Consider the following 15567-nt stretch of genomic DNA (forward strand, 5'->3'; position numbering starts at 1 on the left):
AAAACTAAATTCTTGTTAACTCTATTCATCCTACTATGCTATAGAACACTAGAACTTACTCCTGCCATCTAGCTTTATAACTTTATAACCATCTTTATAAGTTTATAGCCATTGACTAACCTCACTGTATCCTCCTTCATCCGCTACCCTTTCCAGCCTCTAATAATCAAAATTCTACTCTGCTTCTACGAGTTCAGTATTTTTTGGCTCCCACATATGAGTGAGAACATGAGGTAATTATCTTTCTGTACTTGACTTATTTTGCTTAACATAGTATCCTCCAGGTTCTTCCATATTGCCACTCCTGACAGGATTTCATTCTTTTAAAAGGCTGAGTAGTATTCCAGTGTGTACATATATCATATTTTTTTCCCCCTATTCACCCACTGATGGGCCCCTGTGTTGATTCCCTGTCTTGGCTACTGTGAATAGAACTGCAGTAAACATGGGGGTTCAGACATCTCTTCGATATACTGATTTTCTTTCCTTTCTTGCAATATGCTTTAAAGACTAAGGGCATGTGAAAACTAATAATGAATTTTGCTGGTGATTGAACACATCTCTTTTCCAGAGGCGAGAACCTTCTCTGCTTTTGATGTATTTGTTATTATAGTTATGCCTGGCCATGAACCAGGACCCTTATAAATAAATCACTGTATTGTAAAGTTTGAAAATAAAATGAAGCTTGATCCTCTAGAACCAATGTGGTAGCACTCTCCTTCCCCATGAGGCCACAGTGAAGACCCATGGCTATGTGGATTATGAGCACTGTGCTCCAGACACGTGCCTCCATTTTTAGAGATCCTTTAGGATCCCTAAACCCTTTAGGATTGAGGCTAGGGGAATCCATTTCCCCTCCTGTTACTAAGTCTACAATGCCTTGAAGATTTCCTTATATTTCTGCAAAGCATAGGTGTCCCAAAATTGCTGCCACTTTTCTCCTTCCTTTATAGGGCTTTATAGGGCTTCTGTGACAATAATTTGCTCTGTGTCTGGGAAACTGTGTTGCGTTGAAAATGACAATTATTTCCCCCAGAGAGCTTATATTCTGACTTGGTTTGATGAATGTTATCATCCATGGTGTTAAATTCTGACTTACTTGTTATTTGCCAAACAGAAACTGTTCAAAAGAAAATGAGGAGAATAAGAAACAAGTTTCAAAGAATTGCAGGAAACACGAGGAATTTCTGATTCAACTGCGTCACTGCTTGGATCCAGACGAGAGGAATGACAAGGCATCAGATGAAGATTTAATTTTAAAGGTGTCTGTATGCAGATTAAAAAGTCTATAAATGTAGTGGTGATTCTGACATGTGGCATGAAAGGAAGTGCTGTGGTTGAGTTTGAGTGGGGGTGGCAGGAGAATGGCACAGTAGCCCAAGTGTAGCATTAATTAACTGTGTGACTTGGGACAAGTCATATCACCTTCCTGAGCCTCAATTCCAAGATCTTTTCTAGCATTATTGGAATTAATTATTCTCCAAAAGAGATAATGGCTTTGTCTAAAATATATTTAGGTTGTCATATACAATTAATTACTCATTTTAACCATTTGCTTTAGGGAGATTTTTTCCTTTTAGTTACAGCCAGACATATACTCACACAAAACCAGCTGCATGTCATTTTTAGGATACTGATTGAGTGTGAGTTCTAAAGTACTGTAAAAATTTACATTAAAACCAAATAGTGGCTGGGCATGGTGGCTCACGACTGTAATCCCAGCACTTTGGGAGGCCCAGGCAGGCAGATCACCTGGGGTCAGGGGTTTGAGACCAGCCTGGCCAACATGGTGAAACCCCATCTCTACTAAAATACAAGAATTAGCTGGGCATGGTGGCGGGCACCTGTAGTCCCAGATAATTGGAAGGTTGAGGCAGGAGAATCACTTGAACCAGGAGGCAGAGGTTGCAGTGAGATCAAGCCACTGCACTCCAGCCTGGGCCACAGAGTAAGACTCTGTCTCAAAAAAACAAACAAAACAAAACAAAAAAAAACAAATAGCAAAAATTCTACTTTAATGGTAGATTACCATTAAGCCAGAAATAAATAATATTAACTGAATAATTCACTTGGCCCATAGTGCTTCATTAGGATGCCTGAAAGTATCTGAGTGCTCATGGTTCTCTTTGGCTATTTACAAACCTTTCATATCCTTGCTTCCTGACTGATTTCCATACAGTCTTTTTTTATGTTTGTTTTTGTTTGTTTGTTTGTTTATTTGGTTTAAATTTAGAGACAAGATCTTGCTCTGTCACCCAGGCTGGAGTACAGTGGTATGATCCTAGTTTACCGTGGCCTTGACTTCCTGGGCTCAAGTGATCCTCCTGCCTCAGCTTCCTAAGTAATTGGGACTACAGGCGTGCACCATGTCTGGCTAATTATTTTATTTACTTAGAGACGAGGTCTTGCTATGTTGTCCAGGCTGGTCTTGAACTCCTGGCCTCAAGCAATTACCCCACCTCTGCCTCCCAAAGTGCTGTGATTGCAGTTGTGAGTCACCATGCCCAGCACCCATGCGTCTTTTTATTTTATTTTTTTAAATGGAGTTGAGGTCTCACTATATTGCCCAGGCTGATCTCTAACTCCTGGGCTCAAGCGGTTCTCCCACCTTGGCTTTCCAAAGTGCTGGGATTACAGGCATGAGCCATCATGTCTGGCCTATCATGCAGCCTTTTTAAAATGCAGCCATTTTTAAAAGTCATCTCTTAGGTGTCTACTAGTGAGCTTTCCAAACGTCCTCTCTGAAAGCCGCAAGATGACTTCATTTGACTTTGGGAAGTATTCCACTTCACGGATGGGTTTTGATAGCTGGGACCATGGGTCCACCTGATGCTCTCATGGGTGCTGGATGCTTCTCCTCCTGCTCCCTATGGCTAACTTGTGACCAGGAGCTCGGCTGTAAAAGTCCACTTGTAGTTTGAGAATTATCTTTCAAACCAAATGATGGGGAAAAGGGAATTCTGAAGCTCCTCTTCCGTGACACCCTTTTCTCTATCAGACACAATCTCCCAGTGCTAATCTGGGTGTTTCTACTACATTCATCATGCCCTTGTCTTTTCTGTGTTTCTAACGCTTTGACTTCTGGGGTCTTGCTGAGCTGGAAGAGCCTGCCCTTCCCAGCAGAGCTTTCACATGTGAACTGACCAATCCGGAGCCCACTCCCCAGTCACCTCCTACAACTGGCTCTTACCTTCAGGCTACTGCCTCTTGACCTAAGTCCCCCAAATAGCTCAGATCAGCCCCTACACCCCAAGAGCCACTGAAATCATTCAATAGCCAATCCTAAGTCTGCTTACTCTGTTTTGCTTATTCCTTCCTGTGGAGGTGACAGTGAGGTCTCTCGCCAGCTTTTCTCCCCTCTTCTTCTGCTTCCCAACTGGCCCTGGTGCTTCCCCATGGCCCTGCGTGGTGTGGTGGGTTTCTTCCACTTGAGAAAAATGAGTAAGAAACCATCTTTTTGATGGCAATTTCCTCCGGGGATTTGTCGACTTCAGCTTACCTGAACAGTAATGGAATCTATATTTCACAACAGAGGGTAGGAATCGGGAGCTTTGGCATCTCGGCCACGTGAGCAGGTGCCTGTCTTAAAAAGAAAAAAAAAAATTGCCCAGATCAGGAAGTCTGCTGTTTTGACTGAGACTGCAGCCTCATTAGGTGTTCCTCCAAGAACAAAATGGCTCTGGTTTCAAAACTGTTGCTTTGCTTTCACATGCCCTCATAAACACGTGTGCCCACGCATTTCCAAGGAACCATGCATTCCTAATAATTTGACATTCATTCCTTCATTTCGCAAATATTTAGTGAGTGCTTACTATAGACACTGTTCTGAGTGTTGGAGAGAGAGCAGTGAATGAGACAAGACTATGTCTATGCTGTCCTAGAGATTTCATTTTCAAGGGGTAACGATAGTGAAGAAACAACCAAATAAATATGTACGATTGCTCCACATGGTGAAAGGTGCAATACAGAAAAACAAATTAGGATGCAGGGATAGAGAGGGAAGCAAGTCACGGGTGTTGGAGACTGTCTGAGGAGCGCCCCCCTGAGGTCGGGAGTTTTGAGGGCTATTGAGGAATGATCATGCAAAAGTGAGGAAGAGTGTTGGAGAGAGAGGGGACAGCGTGAGCTGGGACTGTGGCTCCACGTGTTCAGAGCATTGAGGCTCAAAGATACATCACTTCCACGGAGAGTCTCAACACAAACGCTGGCCCTATCCTGAGGGGTATCAAGTCACCCTACAGGCCTTCCCCTGGCCCTACAGAGTGAGTTTGTCTGTATGGCTCCTTCCCTGAGGTCAAGGAGCCTGCTGGCTTTTATTTTCCCCTTGTAAATCTTATAAATGCTCCCAGTTAACCATTCCAGTGCACAGCATAGTAAGCAAAAGCCCTGCTAATCTCAATTCCTTATGATAAACACTGAGCTGTTATTCAGAATTTTCCTATGCTTATATTAAATATATAAATATATATATATATCTAAAAGCATGGCCCTGTGTTCTCTGTATTTCCTCCAGTGCCACATGGTGTCTTGACTGCAATAGATCTGAGTGGACATGGGCTGAAGGCAGGTCCCTTGCTTCATCGCCTACTGTAGCCTCTGTAGAGCTTCGCCTTACCTGGTGTATTTAGCAGCCAGAGGTTTGCTGATGTGTGTTCCTTCGGGACGCTTTTGGCTTCATTATCCTTGCCTTGTGGCCACCTTTTGGATAATTTGAATTGGACTCCCAGGTCTAAAACAGTTTAGAGGCTGCCTTTGAAAATGTGACCTTTCCAGTCCATGCAGGGATAGTGCTCTTACATTTTTCATATGATAATGCTATCTATAGATTGTGAGTTGCTTAGAGAAAATGTATGAAATTGTTGATTTTTATAGGACAGTTGTAATTGCTTTCTCTTCAGCTGAGAGAGCTGTGCAAGGAAAATGAATTCGTGAAAGGACAAATTGTTATTCTTGAAGAGACTATAAATGTCCATGAGATGGAGGCAAAAGCTAGCAGAGAAACGATCATGAGGCTGGCTTCAGAAGTCAACAGAGAGCAGAAAAAAGCTGCCTCCTGTACTGAAGAGAAAGACAAGCTGAACCAGGTACAATATGTGAAGTATATGTGTGCATCTGGGACCATGTTGAGGAAGTAGAAATGGGAGAGATGGATGTCAGATAAGCGCCCTAGAACTATTGATCACAATTTTTTTTTTATTGATCACAATTTTAAGAGCCTGCACTCAGCAGAAGGATTGGGGGTGACTTGGGACAAAGTGACTCGAACAGGCCATTGGCTATATGTACATTAAAAAATTTTAATTGTAATTAATTAATTAATTAATTTTTGAGACGGTGTCTCACTCTGTCATCCAGATTGGAATGCAGCGGCGCTATCTTGACTCACTGCAACTTCCGCCTCCCGGGTTCAAGCAATTCTCCTGCCTCAGTCTCCCAAGTAGCTGGGACTACAGGCGCCCACCACCATGCCCAGCAAGTTTTTTGTTTGTTTGTTTGTTTTTTGAGACAGAATCTTGCTCTGTCGACCATGCCAGAGTGTGGTGGTGCGATCTTGGCTCGCCGAAACTCTGCTTCCCGGGTTCATGCCATTCTCCCGCCTCAGTTTCCCTAGTAGCTGGGACTACAGGCACCTGCCACCATGCCCGGCTAATTTTGTTTTTTTTGTATTTTTAGCAGAGACGGGGGTTTCATCGTGTTAGCCAGGATGGTCTAGATCTCCTGACCTCGTGTTGCGCCAGTCTCGGCCTCCCAAAGTGCTGGAATTACAGGCGTGAGCCACCGCGCCTAGCCTGATTTTTGTGTTTTTAATAGAGACAGGGTTTCACCGTGTTAGCCAGGCTAGTCTCGACTCCTGGCCTCAAGCGATCCATCTGCTTCGGCCTCCCAAAGTGCTGGAATTACAGGCGTGAGCCACTGTGCCTGGCCACACTTTTTTAATAAATGGAAAAAAGGAATAAAAAACACTTAAAAGTAAAGAATTTGTAGAGAAGATGTCTTACTTTAGTTAAATTATAGGATCTTAAAAAGTTTACATTTAATATATTTGAACAAATAGGTAATATATTTACAAGAAACAAAATTCTAAATGTACAAGAGTATATGGTGAAACCTGTTCCCCATACCCCTCTCCCCAGCCATCCAGTTCTCTTCAGAGGCAGCCTGTCTATTAACAATTTCTTTCTTTTAAAACATTTTTTTGTAGAGACAGGGTCTGGCTATGTTGCCCAGGCTGGTCCTAAACTCCTGGCCTCAAGTGATCCTCCCACTTGGGACTTCCAAAGTGCTGGGATTATAGGCATGAGCCACTGTGCCCTGCCCCAGTGATTTCTTATATACTCTTCTGGAAATATATTACACACATATATGCATGTTCTTTTAATTTCTTTTTAACACAAATGTTGACACACTCTGCACACTGTATTTTTCTCTTTTTATTTATATTTTAACACAAATGACAATATCCTATACATTATTATCAATGCAGGTATTTTTTTTTTTTTTTTCCTTTTTGTGGAGAACGGGGTCTCGCTGTATTACCCAGGCAGGTCTCGAACTCCTGGGCTCAAGCTATCCTCCCGCCTCTGCCTCCCTGAGAGCTGGCATTACAGGCGTGAGCCACCGTGCCTGGCAGGTATTATGAGTAATCTTTTATCATTCTTCATGTGGGAGGATATATCAGTAAGACAAAATCCAAGAAGTAGACTCACTGGGCCAAAGGACATGGACCTTGTAATTCTGACAGATATTGCCAAAGGGAAGTGAATGAATTATAGACTTTTATTTGCACAATGAATTGGCTGATCTTTTCAAATGATTTGCAACCTATCTGAGCATGGGACTTAATACCATATATATATTTTTAACACTATATAATCCCTTAATTATAATTTTGTGATAAAGAAATTTATCATGGGATTAATAATAATGATCCATTTCCAAAAGTAAAAAAAGAGCTTGTACAATCAGTTAATAAAAGTACATAGGAAATAAGTGAATGGCAATGGCCTAGCAGATGGAATTTAAGATCAGCTAAGGACTGGTGCTGATAAAGGGAGCCTCCCTGGGGTGAAGAGCTAGTGGTGGCCCACAGGCTGAGGAGAGGCCTGTGGAATTGGCGGGTGCAGGAGAAGGAGTTGCCTTTTCGGGAATTTCTTTTGGGCTTTCTCTGTCTAGTGACGGCCACACTGAGGTGAGATGGGAAATTGGAAAACACAGTCATGACAATAATTTCTATTTTCAATTAATTTCCTGCGTCAAAAAGCCCTTTGCACCACTGGCTTTATTCTCCTGACACATTAACTCTGTGGAAAGTGCAATGTTTATTATTGTCAATGCCCTCATCGTCAGCTTGGACTGCCATAACACAGTGCCATAGACTGGGTGGCTTAAACAACATAAATGTATTTCTCCAATTCTGGAGGCTGGGAAATCCAAGATCAGGGTACCAGCATGGTCAGGTTCTGGTGAGGGCCCTCATCCTGCATATAGATGGCTGCCTTCTCTCTATGTCCTCACATGTCACAGAGAGAGCAAGCAAGCTAAGTGCTATGATGTCTCTCCTTCTAAGAGCACTAATCCCATGGTGAGGTTCCCACCCTCAAAACTTCATCTGAACCTAATCACCTGCCAAAAGCCCCACCCACAAATACCATCACATTGGGGGTTAGGACTTCAAAATACTAATTTTGGGGAAGACACAAATCAGTCCATAGTATTAGCTTGGTGCAAAAGTAATTGTGGTTTTTGCAATGACTTTTAATGGCATCAACCTAATAACTTTCCATTATTTTTCACCAACATTTTCTTTTAAAAAATTTCAAATATATAGAAAGGGTTAAGGAATACGACAATGATCACCCACCCACCATCCACCCAGATGCAACAATGGTTAGCATTTTGTTTTATTTGCTTTATTATTTTACATAAACAATATATATGTTATTGTTTATTTATTGTTACATAAACATAGATATATTTGCAGAACCACTTGAAAATAAGTTGCAGACATCATATGTATTGCCTCTAACTATGTCAGCATATTTATCCTAAGAATAAGGACATTGCCCTATGTAACCACAATACCACTGCTGCATCTGAAAGTTAACTGTAATGCCGGATACCATCTGTGGTGGTTTTCAAGCATGCACATTTTTTTAATGTGTTTCCTCTTGAGCATGGTCTGGACTTACTGATTCCCTTCTAGAGAATAGAGTATGTCAGAAATGATGGATATCACTTTTGATATTAGGTTATAAAAAGGCTGTGGCTTCTGTCTTAAATACACTCTGTTGATCTCTCTGGAATCACTTGTTCTTGAGGGAAGCCAGGGGCCATGTTGTGAGGTAGGTCTAGGGAGAGGGATGTCAGCTACCATGTGGTGAAGACACTCAGCCACCTCTCAGGAGGCCCACGTGGCAGGGACCTGAGGCCTGTCAGCTACCCTGTGAGTGAGCCCAGCAGGGAATCCTCCTCTGGGCAATCCTGGGGAGGACTGCAGCCCTGCTCAACAGCTTGGTCCTAACCTCAGGAGAGCCCCTGAGCCAGAACTACCACCAGCAAAGTCGTGCCGAGATTCCTGACCCATAGAAACTGTGAGATAATCAGTGTTTGTTGTTTTAAGCCACCAAGTTTGGCTTAGCTAATAATCATCTAGTATCACTCCACATTCAAATTTCACCACTTGCTACAAGAATGTCTTTTACAGCAGTTTTCTTCCCCAAATTGGGATCCCACCTAGGTTAATTCACTGCATTTGTTGATTAGTTTCAGTTTTTTTGTTGTTGTTGTTCTTATTGTTTTCAAACAGCACTGACATTTTGGAGAGTTCAGAGCAGTGGCCTGATTGTTTCTTCACTGTGTGGTTTAACTTGTTTCCTGTAAATTTAAAAGTTGATCTAGAGGCTGGATTGGATTCAGGTTAAGGCTTTTGGCAAGAATATTACATATTATTTTTCATGTTGCATTCTATTAGAAGGCAAATAATGTTAGAGTGTTCCACTGCTGGTGACACTAAGTTTTACTACCAATCTCTTTGGTGTAAGTGTACATTTTTTCTCTTCTACAGTTAAGTTTCTGTGTGGTAATAATCATCAGGTTATTCCTGTTCCCTATGACTTTACCTAGTGATGTTAGCATTCACCGCTTCTTGTCTGGATTAACTATTACATCATGGGTGGCAAAGTGGTGATATTCTAATTTCATCATTCCTCCCATCTATTAGGCGGTATTCTTCTCTAAAGAAAAGCTTTCTTTATTTTCTTTCCTTTTGTTTTCAATTCTATGGACACATGGATTTTTATTTATTTACTGTGTTATAATCAATTATTCTCTTTCAGTGCTCCAAATTCTCCAAATTTGTCCAGCAGAAGCTCCTTCAGGATGTCCCTGTGACTTTGTAGCATGAGTCCTTTAGTCTCTCAAGTCTTCCTTGATCTGTGGCTGAAGAAGTCATCATAGGCTCTCTTGCAATATTCAGGCCACTGAACTAAAACCAGCCAATTCTTTCTTTTTTTGAGACAGGGTCTCGTACTGTCTCTCAGGCTGGAGTCCAGTGGCGCAACCTCAGCTCTCTGCAACCTCCATCTCCCTGGTTCAAGTGATTCTCCTGCCTCAACCTCCCCAGTAGCTGAGATTACAGGCACGTCCACTATGCTCGGCTAATTTTTTGTATTTTTAGTAGAGAGAGGTTTCACCATGTTGGCCAGGCTGGTCTCGAACTCCTGACTTCAAGTGATCCATCCACCTTGGCCTCCCAAAGTGCTGGGATTATAGGCATGAGCCACTGCACCCGGCCTACCAGCCAATGCTTTAAAGAGCTTTGGTTCCTAATACTGGGAAATGGTGCTTAGAAAGCAAAATCAATGATTTAGAAATGTTCGTTTATTGAATACTTACCATTAGCACAGCCATTGTGCTAAGTGATCAGAGAGGTTATTCACTTTGCTCAACTTCACACAGCTATTAAATGGCAAAGTAGGATTTGAACCCAGATCATTACATTATTGTACCTTCAGCAATAATCTTCTTTCCATATATATTCACAGCTACATCCTACATACAAGTCTGATGCCAGAAACTATTTATTAGTCAGTGGAACAATGACAATAAATAGCCACGCAAATGTCCTCAGTGAGTAACTTTTAGTTCAATTATAGCTAGTAGTTATTAAATCATCAAGATTTGAATATTGGGGGGAGAGGACGGGTTAAAAAAGACTTGACTATTAGGAAGAATTTAATATGTATTTATAAAAATGCATCTCTAGAGATCAGTAGTAGGAAGTGAGTAAAAAAATGTGTCATGATAGCACATTCAAAAACCAGAACTTATTCCTCTTTTTATATAAGTGTCTTCACTTGTAAATGACTGATGCAATGTTGTTCAGACTTTGGAAACACATTCACTTTGGGATGAAGTTCCTGCCAAAATCGTAAAAATTGAAAAAAAAGTTATATGGGCAATAAAAAAAACTTGAGGTCTTTAATAAAGTGCTTTATTCATAGGATTGTGACTCCCAGAGATTTACTACTCAAAAATACCATCAAGTGGTTTTACTGACACATTAACAGCCTCAGGAAGAGTCTTCACAATGCTTTCTAAAGCTCTGTGTTTGAGGTAGGAAACTTACTTTACTAGTGAAGTCCAGAAGCACTGCAGAAGTAGAAGTAGCCACAGGGCTAGGGTGTGGTTTCCACAGAACTCAGCTTTTCTGGTTTGCTTGAAGACTCTACTTCAGTTCCTTCAAGAAAATTTCACAAATAAAAATCCAAGTGATTTGTCATATATATGGTAAATATATTACTTGAAAAGATTTTGGTAGTTCATGTTGAAGTATGTCTTAAAAACTACCAAAGGTTGGTACTTTTTCCATTGGTTTTCTTGAAATAACCTACTGTTGGGGAAAGTAGTCATTTTGCCTGGGCAAGCCACACACCCATTTCCTATGAATTATAGAAGTCAAAATCAGTGAGATCAGAAACTAAACTTCCATGTTGCATTTAATTCTACTAGCAAGAATTAAAGCTAGGAAATAAAGTGGTATTAGAGTCAGGCAGGCCTGGGTTTGCAATGATGTCAGTTCTGCCTTTTTTGTTAGCTTACAGTGGAATATGTAAGAGAGACACTGCACAGGCCGGGTGCAGTGGCTCACGCTTGTAATCCCAGCACTTTGGGAGGCCAAGGTGAGCGGATAACTTGAGGTCAGGCGTTTGAGACCAGCCTGACCAACATGGCGAAACCCGATCTCTACTAAAAATACAAAAATTAGCCAAGCATGTGGTGGGCGCCTGTAATCCCAGCTACTCAGGAGGCTGAGGCAGAAGAATTGCTTGAACCTGGGAGGCAGAGGTTGCAGTGAGCTGAGATGGCACCACTGCACTGGGCGACAAAGCTAGACTCCATCTCAGACAGAGAGAGAGAGAGAGAGAGAGAGAGAGAGAGAGAGAGACTGCACAGAGTGGTTAAGAAGCTAGGCTCTTTAATTAGGCTGCTTGGGTTTTCATCCTGGCTCCAGAATCATTTGGCTGTGTGATTGCACCATGTAGCTTGATCTCTTTGGACCTGTTTTTTTTTTTTTTTTTTTTGTGAGACAGAGTCTTGCTCTATTGCCCAGGCTAGAGTGCAGTGGCGTGACCTCAGCTCACTGTAACCTCTGTCTCCTGTGTTCAAACGATTCTCCTGCCTCAGCCTCCCAAGTAGCTGGGACTACAGGCACATACCACCACACCCAGCTAATTTTTGTGTTTTTAGTAGAGACGGGGTTTCACCATGTTGGTCAGGCTGGTCTCGAACTCCTGACCTCGTGATCTGCCTACCTCAGCCTCCCAAAGTGCTGGGATCACAGGTGTGAGCCATCATGCCCAGCCTGGACCTGTTTTTAAAATCTATAAAATGGGAAAATAAGGCTGTCTTACTATTACGTTAGAATTAAATGATAAAATATACATAAAATACTTAGGGTGTGTCTGGCACGCAATTGGTGTTCAGTGTTTTAATTTCCCTTTCCTAGTTATTTACTTTTACCTAGGGATAAAATAAACATGAGATTAATTTGAAGTATAGTCATATGGAAATAGTTTCTGGAAGTAAGAAATGACTAGATGAGATAGATTACTAAAGAAATTACAGACCTCTTTACAATCTAGAATCGTAAAGTTGGAAGTGACCTTCGGGCCATTTAGAATCTAGATCGTTTAACTCTCTATGTGAAATAAGAATCAAGTTTTAAAACAATTTCCCTGACTAGCCAATGTCCAGCCTTTCCTTTAACTCTTCTAGAAACAGGGAACTCACTACTGTATAAGGAGGTCCGTCTCATCTTTGTAACTTCGCTGAATAAATGAAAATCCGTTTTCTTATGGCCACACTTCGAGTGGTTAAGGACATTTATTATAGATTTCTAAGTCTCTTCTTCTGGCTAAACAGCCTTAAATCTTTCAAACTCTTCTTATTTGAACCCTCCTTCTTATTGTCTGTGAAGTTGGGGGAGTTCTAGTTTCTGGGTGAGGAATTAAAATGAAAATAATAAACACCGAATAATATCTGCTCATATTATAAAAAATTAAAGCTGGGCTGGGGATGGTGGCATATACCTGTAATCTCAACACTTTGGGAGGCTGAGGCTGGAGGATCACCTGAGGCCAGGAGTTCAAGACCACCCTGAGCAACATAGTGAGATCCCCATCTCTATAATAAAATGAGAAGCTGTTTATAAGACTCCTACAAAATGACTTGTTTTAACTGTTTCTCTTTTTTAGTTCTTTTGAAAATTACCATTAAGACTTTAAAGTAGCCAGCCATGGTGGCTCATGCCTGTAATCCCAGCATTTTGGGAGGCTGAGACAGGCAGATTACTTGAGGCCAGAAGTTCAAGACCAGCCTGGTCAACATGGTGAAACCCTGTCTCTACCAAAAGCGCAAAAATTAGCTGGGCATGGTAGTGCACACCTGTAATCCCAGCTATTGGGAGGCTGAGGCACAAGAGTCACTTGAACCTGGGAGGTGGAGGTTGCAGTGAGCCGAGATTGAGCCACTGCACTCCAACCTGGGCGACAGAGCAAGACCCTGTCTCAAAACAAGAAACAAACAAACAAAACTAAAACTTTAAAGTAATACAATTTTATTCCTGATTCATCAATTTGAGGCGGTATTTGACAAAGACTTTCTGCTATGAAATATGAAGATTTCATGCCTCCTAATTTTTTATTATTGCTACATCATACTTGAACGTATTTAATGGGTACATGTACTATTTTGTTACACGCATAGAATGTGTGAGGATCAAGTCAAGGTATTTAAGGTCTTCATCACCTTAAGTATTTATAATTTCTATGTGTTGGGAACATTTCAAGTCCTCTCTTCTAGCTATTTCAAAATATGTAATACATTGTTAACTATAGTCACCCTACTCTGCTGACGAACGTTAAAGCTTATTTCTTCTATCTAACTGTATGTTCATATCCATTAACCAACCTCTCTTCATCCCTCCTCTCACCCACTCACCCTTCCCAGCCTCTGGAATCTATTTTTCTAGTCTCTAATTCTATGAGTCAACTCTTTTAGTTCCTGCGTATGAGTGAGAACATGTGATATTTGTCTTTCTGGGCCTGGCTTATTTCACTCAACATAATGACCTCTCATTCCATCCATGTTCCTGCAAATGGCATGATTTCATTTTTTAATGGCTTAGTAGTAGTCCATTGTGTATGTATACCAAATTAAAAAAATCTATTCAGGCTGGGTGTGGTGGCTCACACCTGTAATCCCAGCACTTTGGAAGGCTAAGGAGGGCAGATCATGAGGTCAGGAGATTGAGACCATCCTGGCTAACATGGTGAAATGCCGTCTCTACTAAAAAATACAAAAAATTAGCCGGGTGTGGTGGCGGGCGCCTGTAGTCCCAGCTACTCAGGAGGCTGAGACAGGAAAATGGTGTGAACCCAGGAGGCAGAGCTTGCAGTGAGCTGGGATCACGCCACTGCGCTCCAGCTTGTGTGACAGAGCAAGATTCTGTCTCAAAAAAAAAAAAAAAAAAAAAAAAAAAAATCCGTTCATCCATTGGTGGACACGGGTTGATTCCATATATTTGTGATTGTGACTAGTGCTGCAGTAAACATGACTGTGCAGGAATCTCTTTGTTATGCTCATGTCCTTTCCTTTGGATAAATACTCAGTAGTGGGATTGCTGGATGTGTGGTATTTACATTTTTAGTTTTTTTGAGAAATCTCCATACTGTGTTCCATAGTGGCCGTACTAATTTACATTCCCACCAACAGTGTTACAAAAGTTACCTCTTCTCTGTATCCTTGACAGCATCTGTTATTTTTGTTTATTTGTTTTTGTCTTTTTAAAAATAGTCATTCTAACTGGGGTTAGATGATATCTCATTGTGGTTTTGATTTGCATTTGCCTGATGATTAGTGATGTTGAGCATTTTAAAAACACACCTTTTGGGCCAAATCCCAGCACTTTGGGAGGCCAAGGTGGGTAGATCACCTGAGGTCAGGAGTTTGAGACCAGCCTGGCCAACATGGCCAAACCCCATCTCTGCTAAAATTACAAAAAATCAGCTGGGTGTGGTGATGTACACTTGTAATCCCAGCTACTTGGGAGGCTGAGGCAGGAGAATCGCTTGAGCTTGGGAGGTGGAGGTTGCACTGAGCCGAGATTGCACCACTGCACTCCAGCCTGGTGACAGAGTGAGACTCCATCTTAAATAAATAAATAAATAAATAAACTTTTGCCCATTTGTATGTCTTTTGTGAAATGTCTATTCATGTCCTTGCCCACTTTTTATTGAGATTAGTATTTTTTTTTTTTTTTACTGTTGAGTTGCTTGAGTTCCTGTGTATTCTAGATATTAGTCCCTTGTTGGATAAATAGCTTGCAAATATTTTCTCCCATTCAGCAGGCTATTTCTTCACTCTGTTGATTGCTCTTTGTGCTGTGTAGACACCTTTTAGTTTAATATAGTCTCTTTTGCCTACTTTTGTTTTTGTTGCCTGTGCTTTTGAGATCTTAGCCATAAAATATTTGCCTAGCCAGTGTCCTGAAATGTTTCCCCTGTATTTTATACTAGTAGTTTTACAGTTTTAGGTCTTATGTTTAAGTCACTAATCCATCTTGAGTTGATTTTTGTGTATGATGAGAAAGATAGTGACCTGGTTTCATTCTTCTGCATATAGATGTCTAGTTTTCCCAACACCATTTATTGAAGAGGCTCTCTTTTACCCCAGTGGATATGCTTGGCACATTGTTGAAAATCAGTTGGCTATAATTATGTGGATTTATTTTTTCATTCTTTATTCTGTTCCATTTAATCTATTTGTCTATTTCATACCAATACCCTGCTGTTTTGTTTATTATAGCCTTGAAATATATTTTGAAGTCAGTTAGTGTGATGCCTCCCGCTTTGTTCTTTTTGTTCAAGATTGCTTTGGCTACTTAAGGTCTTTTATGGATCAATAGAAATTTTATGATTTTTTTCTATTTCTATGAAAAATAATATTAATGTTTTGATAGAGATTACAGTTAATCTATAGATTGCTTTGGGTAATATGGTCATATAA

General features: G+C 41.0%; 1 protein-coding gene across 1 annotated transcript in view; it reads left to right on the forward strand.

Moving 5' to 3' along the window:
* Nucleotides 1–15567, forward strand: part of CCDC170 (coiled-coil domain containing 170) — a 138497-nt gene that overhangs the window by 55539 nt on the left and 67391 nt on the right. Inside the window, exons 5-6 of the mRNA XM_023205853.3 lie at nucleotides 1118–1262; nucleotides 4899–5084. Coding sequence (XP_023061621.2) covers nucleotides 1118–1262; nucleotides 4899–5084 — 331 coding nt within the window. The remainder of the gene's footprint in view (nucleotides 1–1117; nucleotides 1263–4898; nucleotides 5085–15567) is intronic.

Source organism: Piliocolobus tephrosceles, chromosome 5, assembly GCF_002776525.5.
Source record: "Piliocolobus tephrosceles isolate RC106 chromosome 5, ASM277652v3, whole genome shotgun sequence".
Lineage (NCBI taxonomy): Eukaryota > Metazoa > Chordata > Mammalia > Primates > Cercopithecidae > Piliocolobus > Piliocolobus tephrosceles.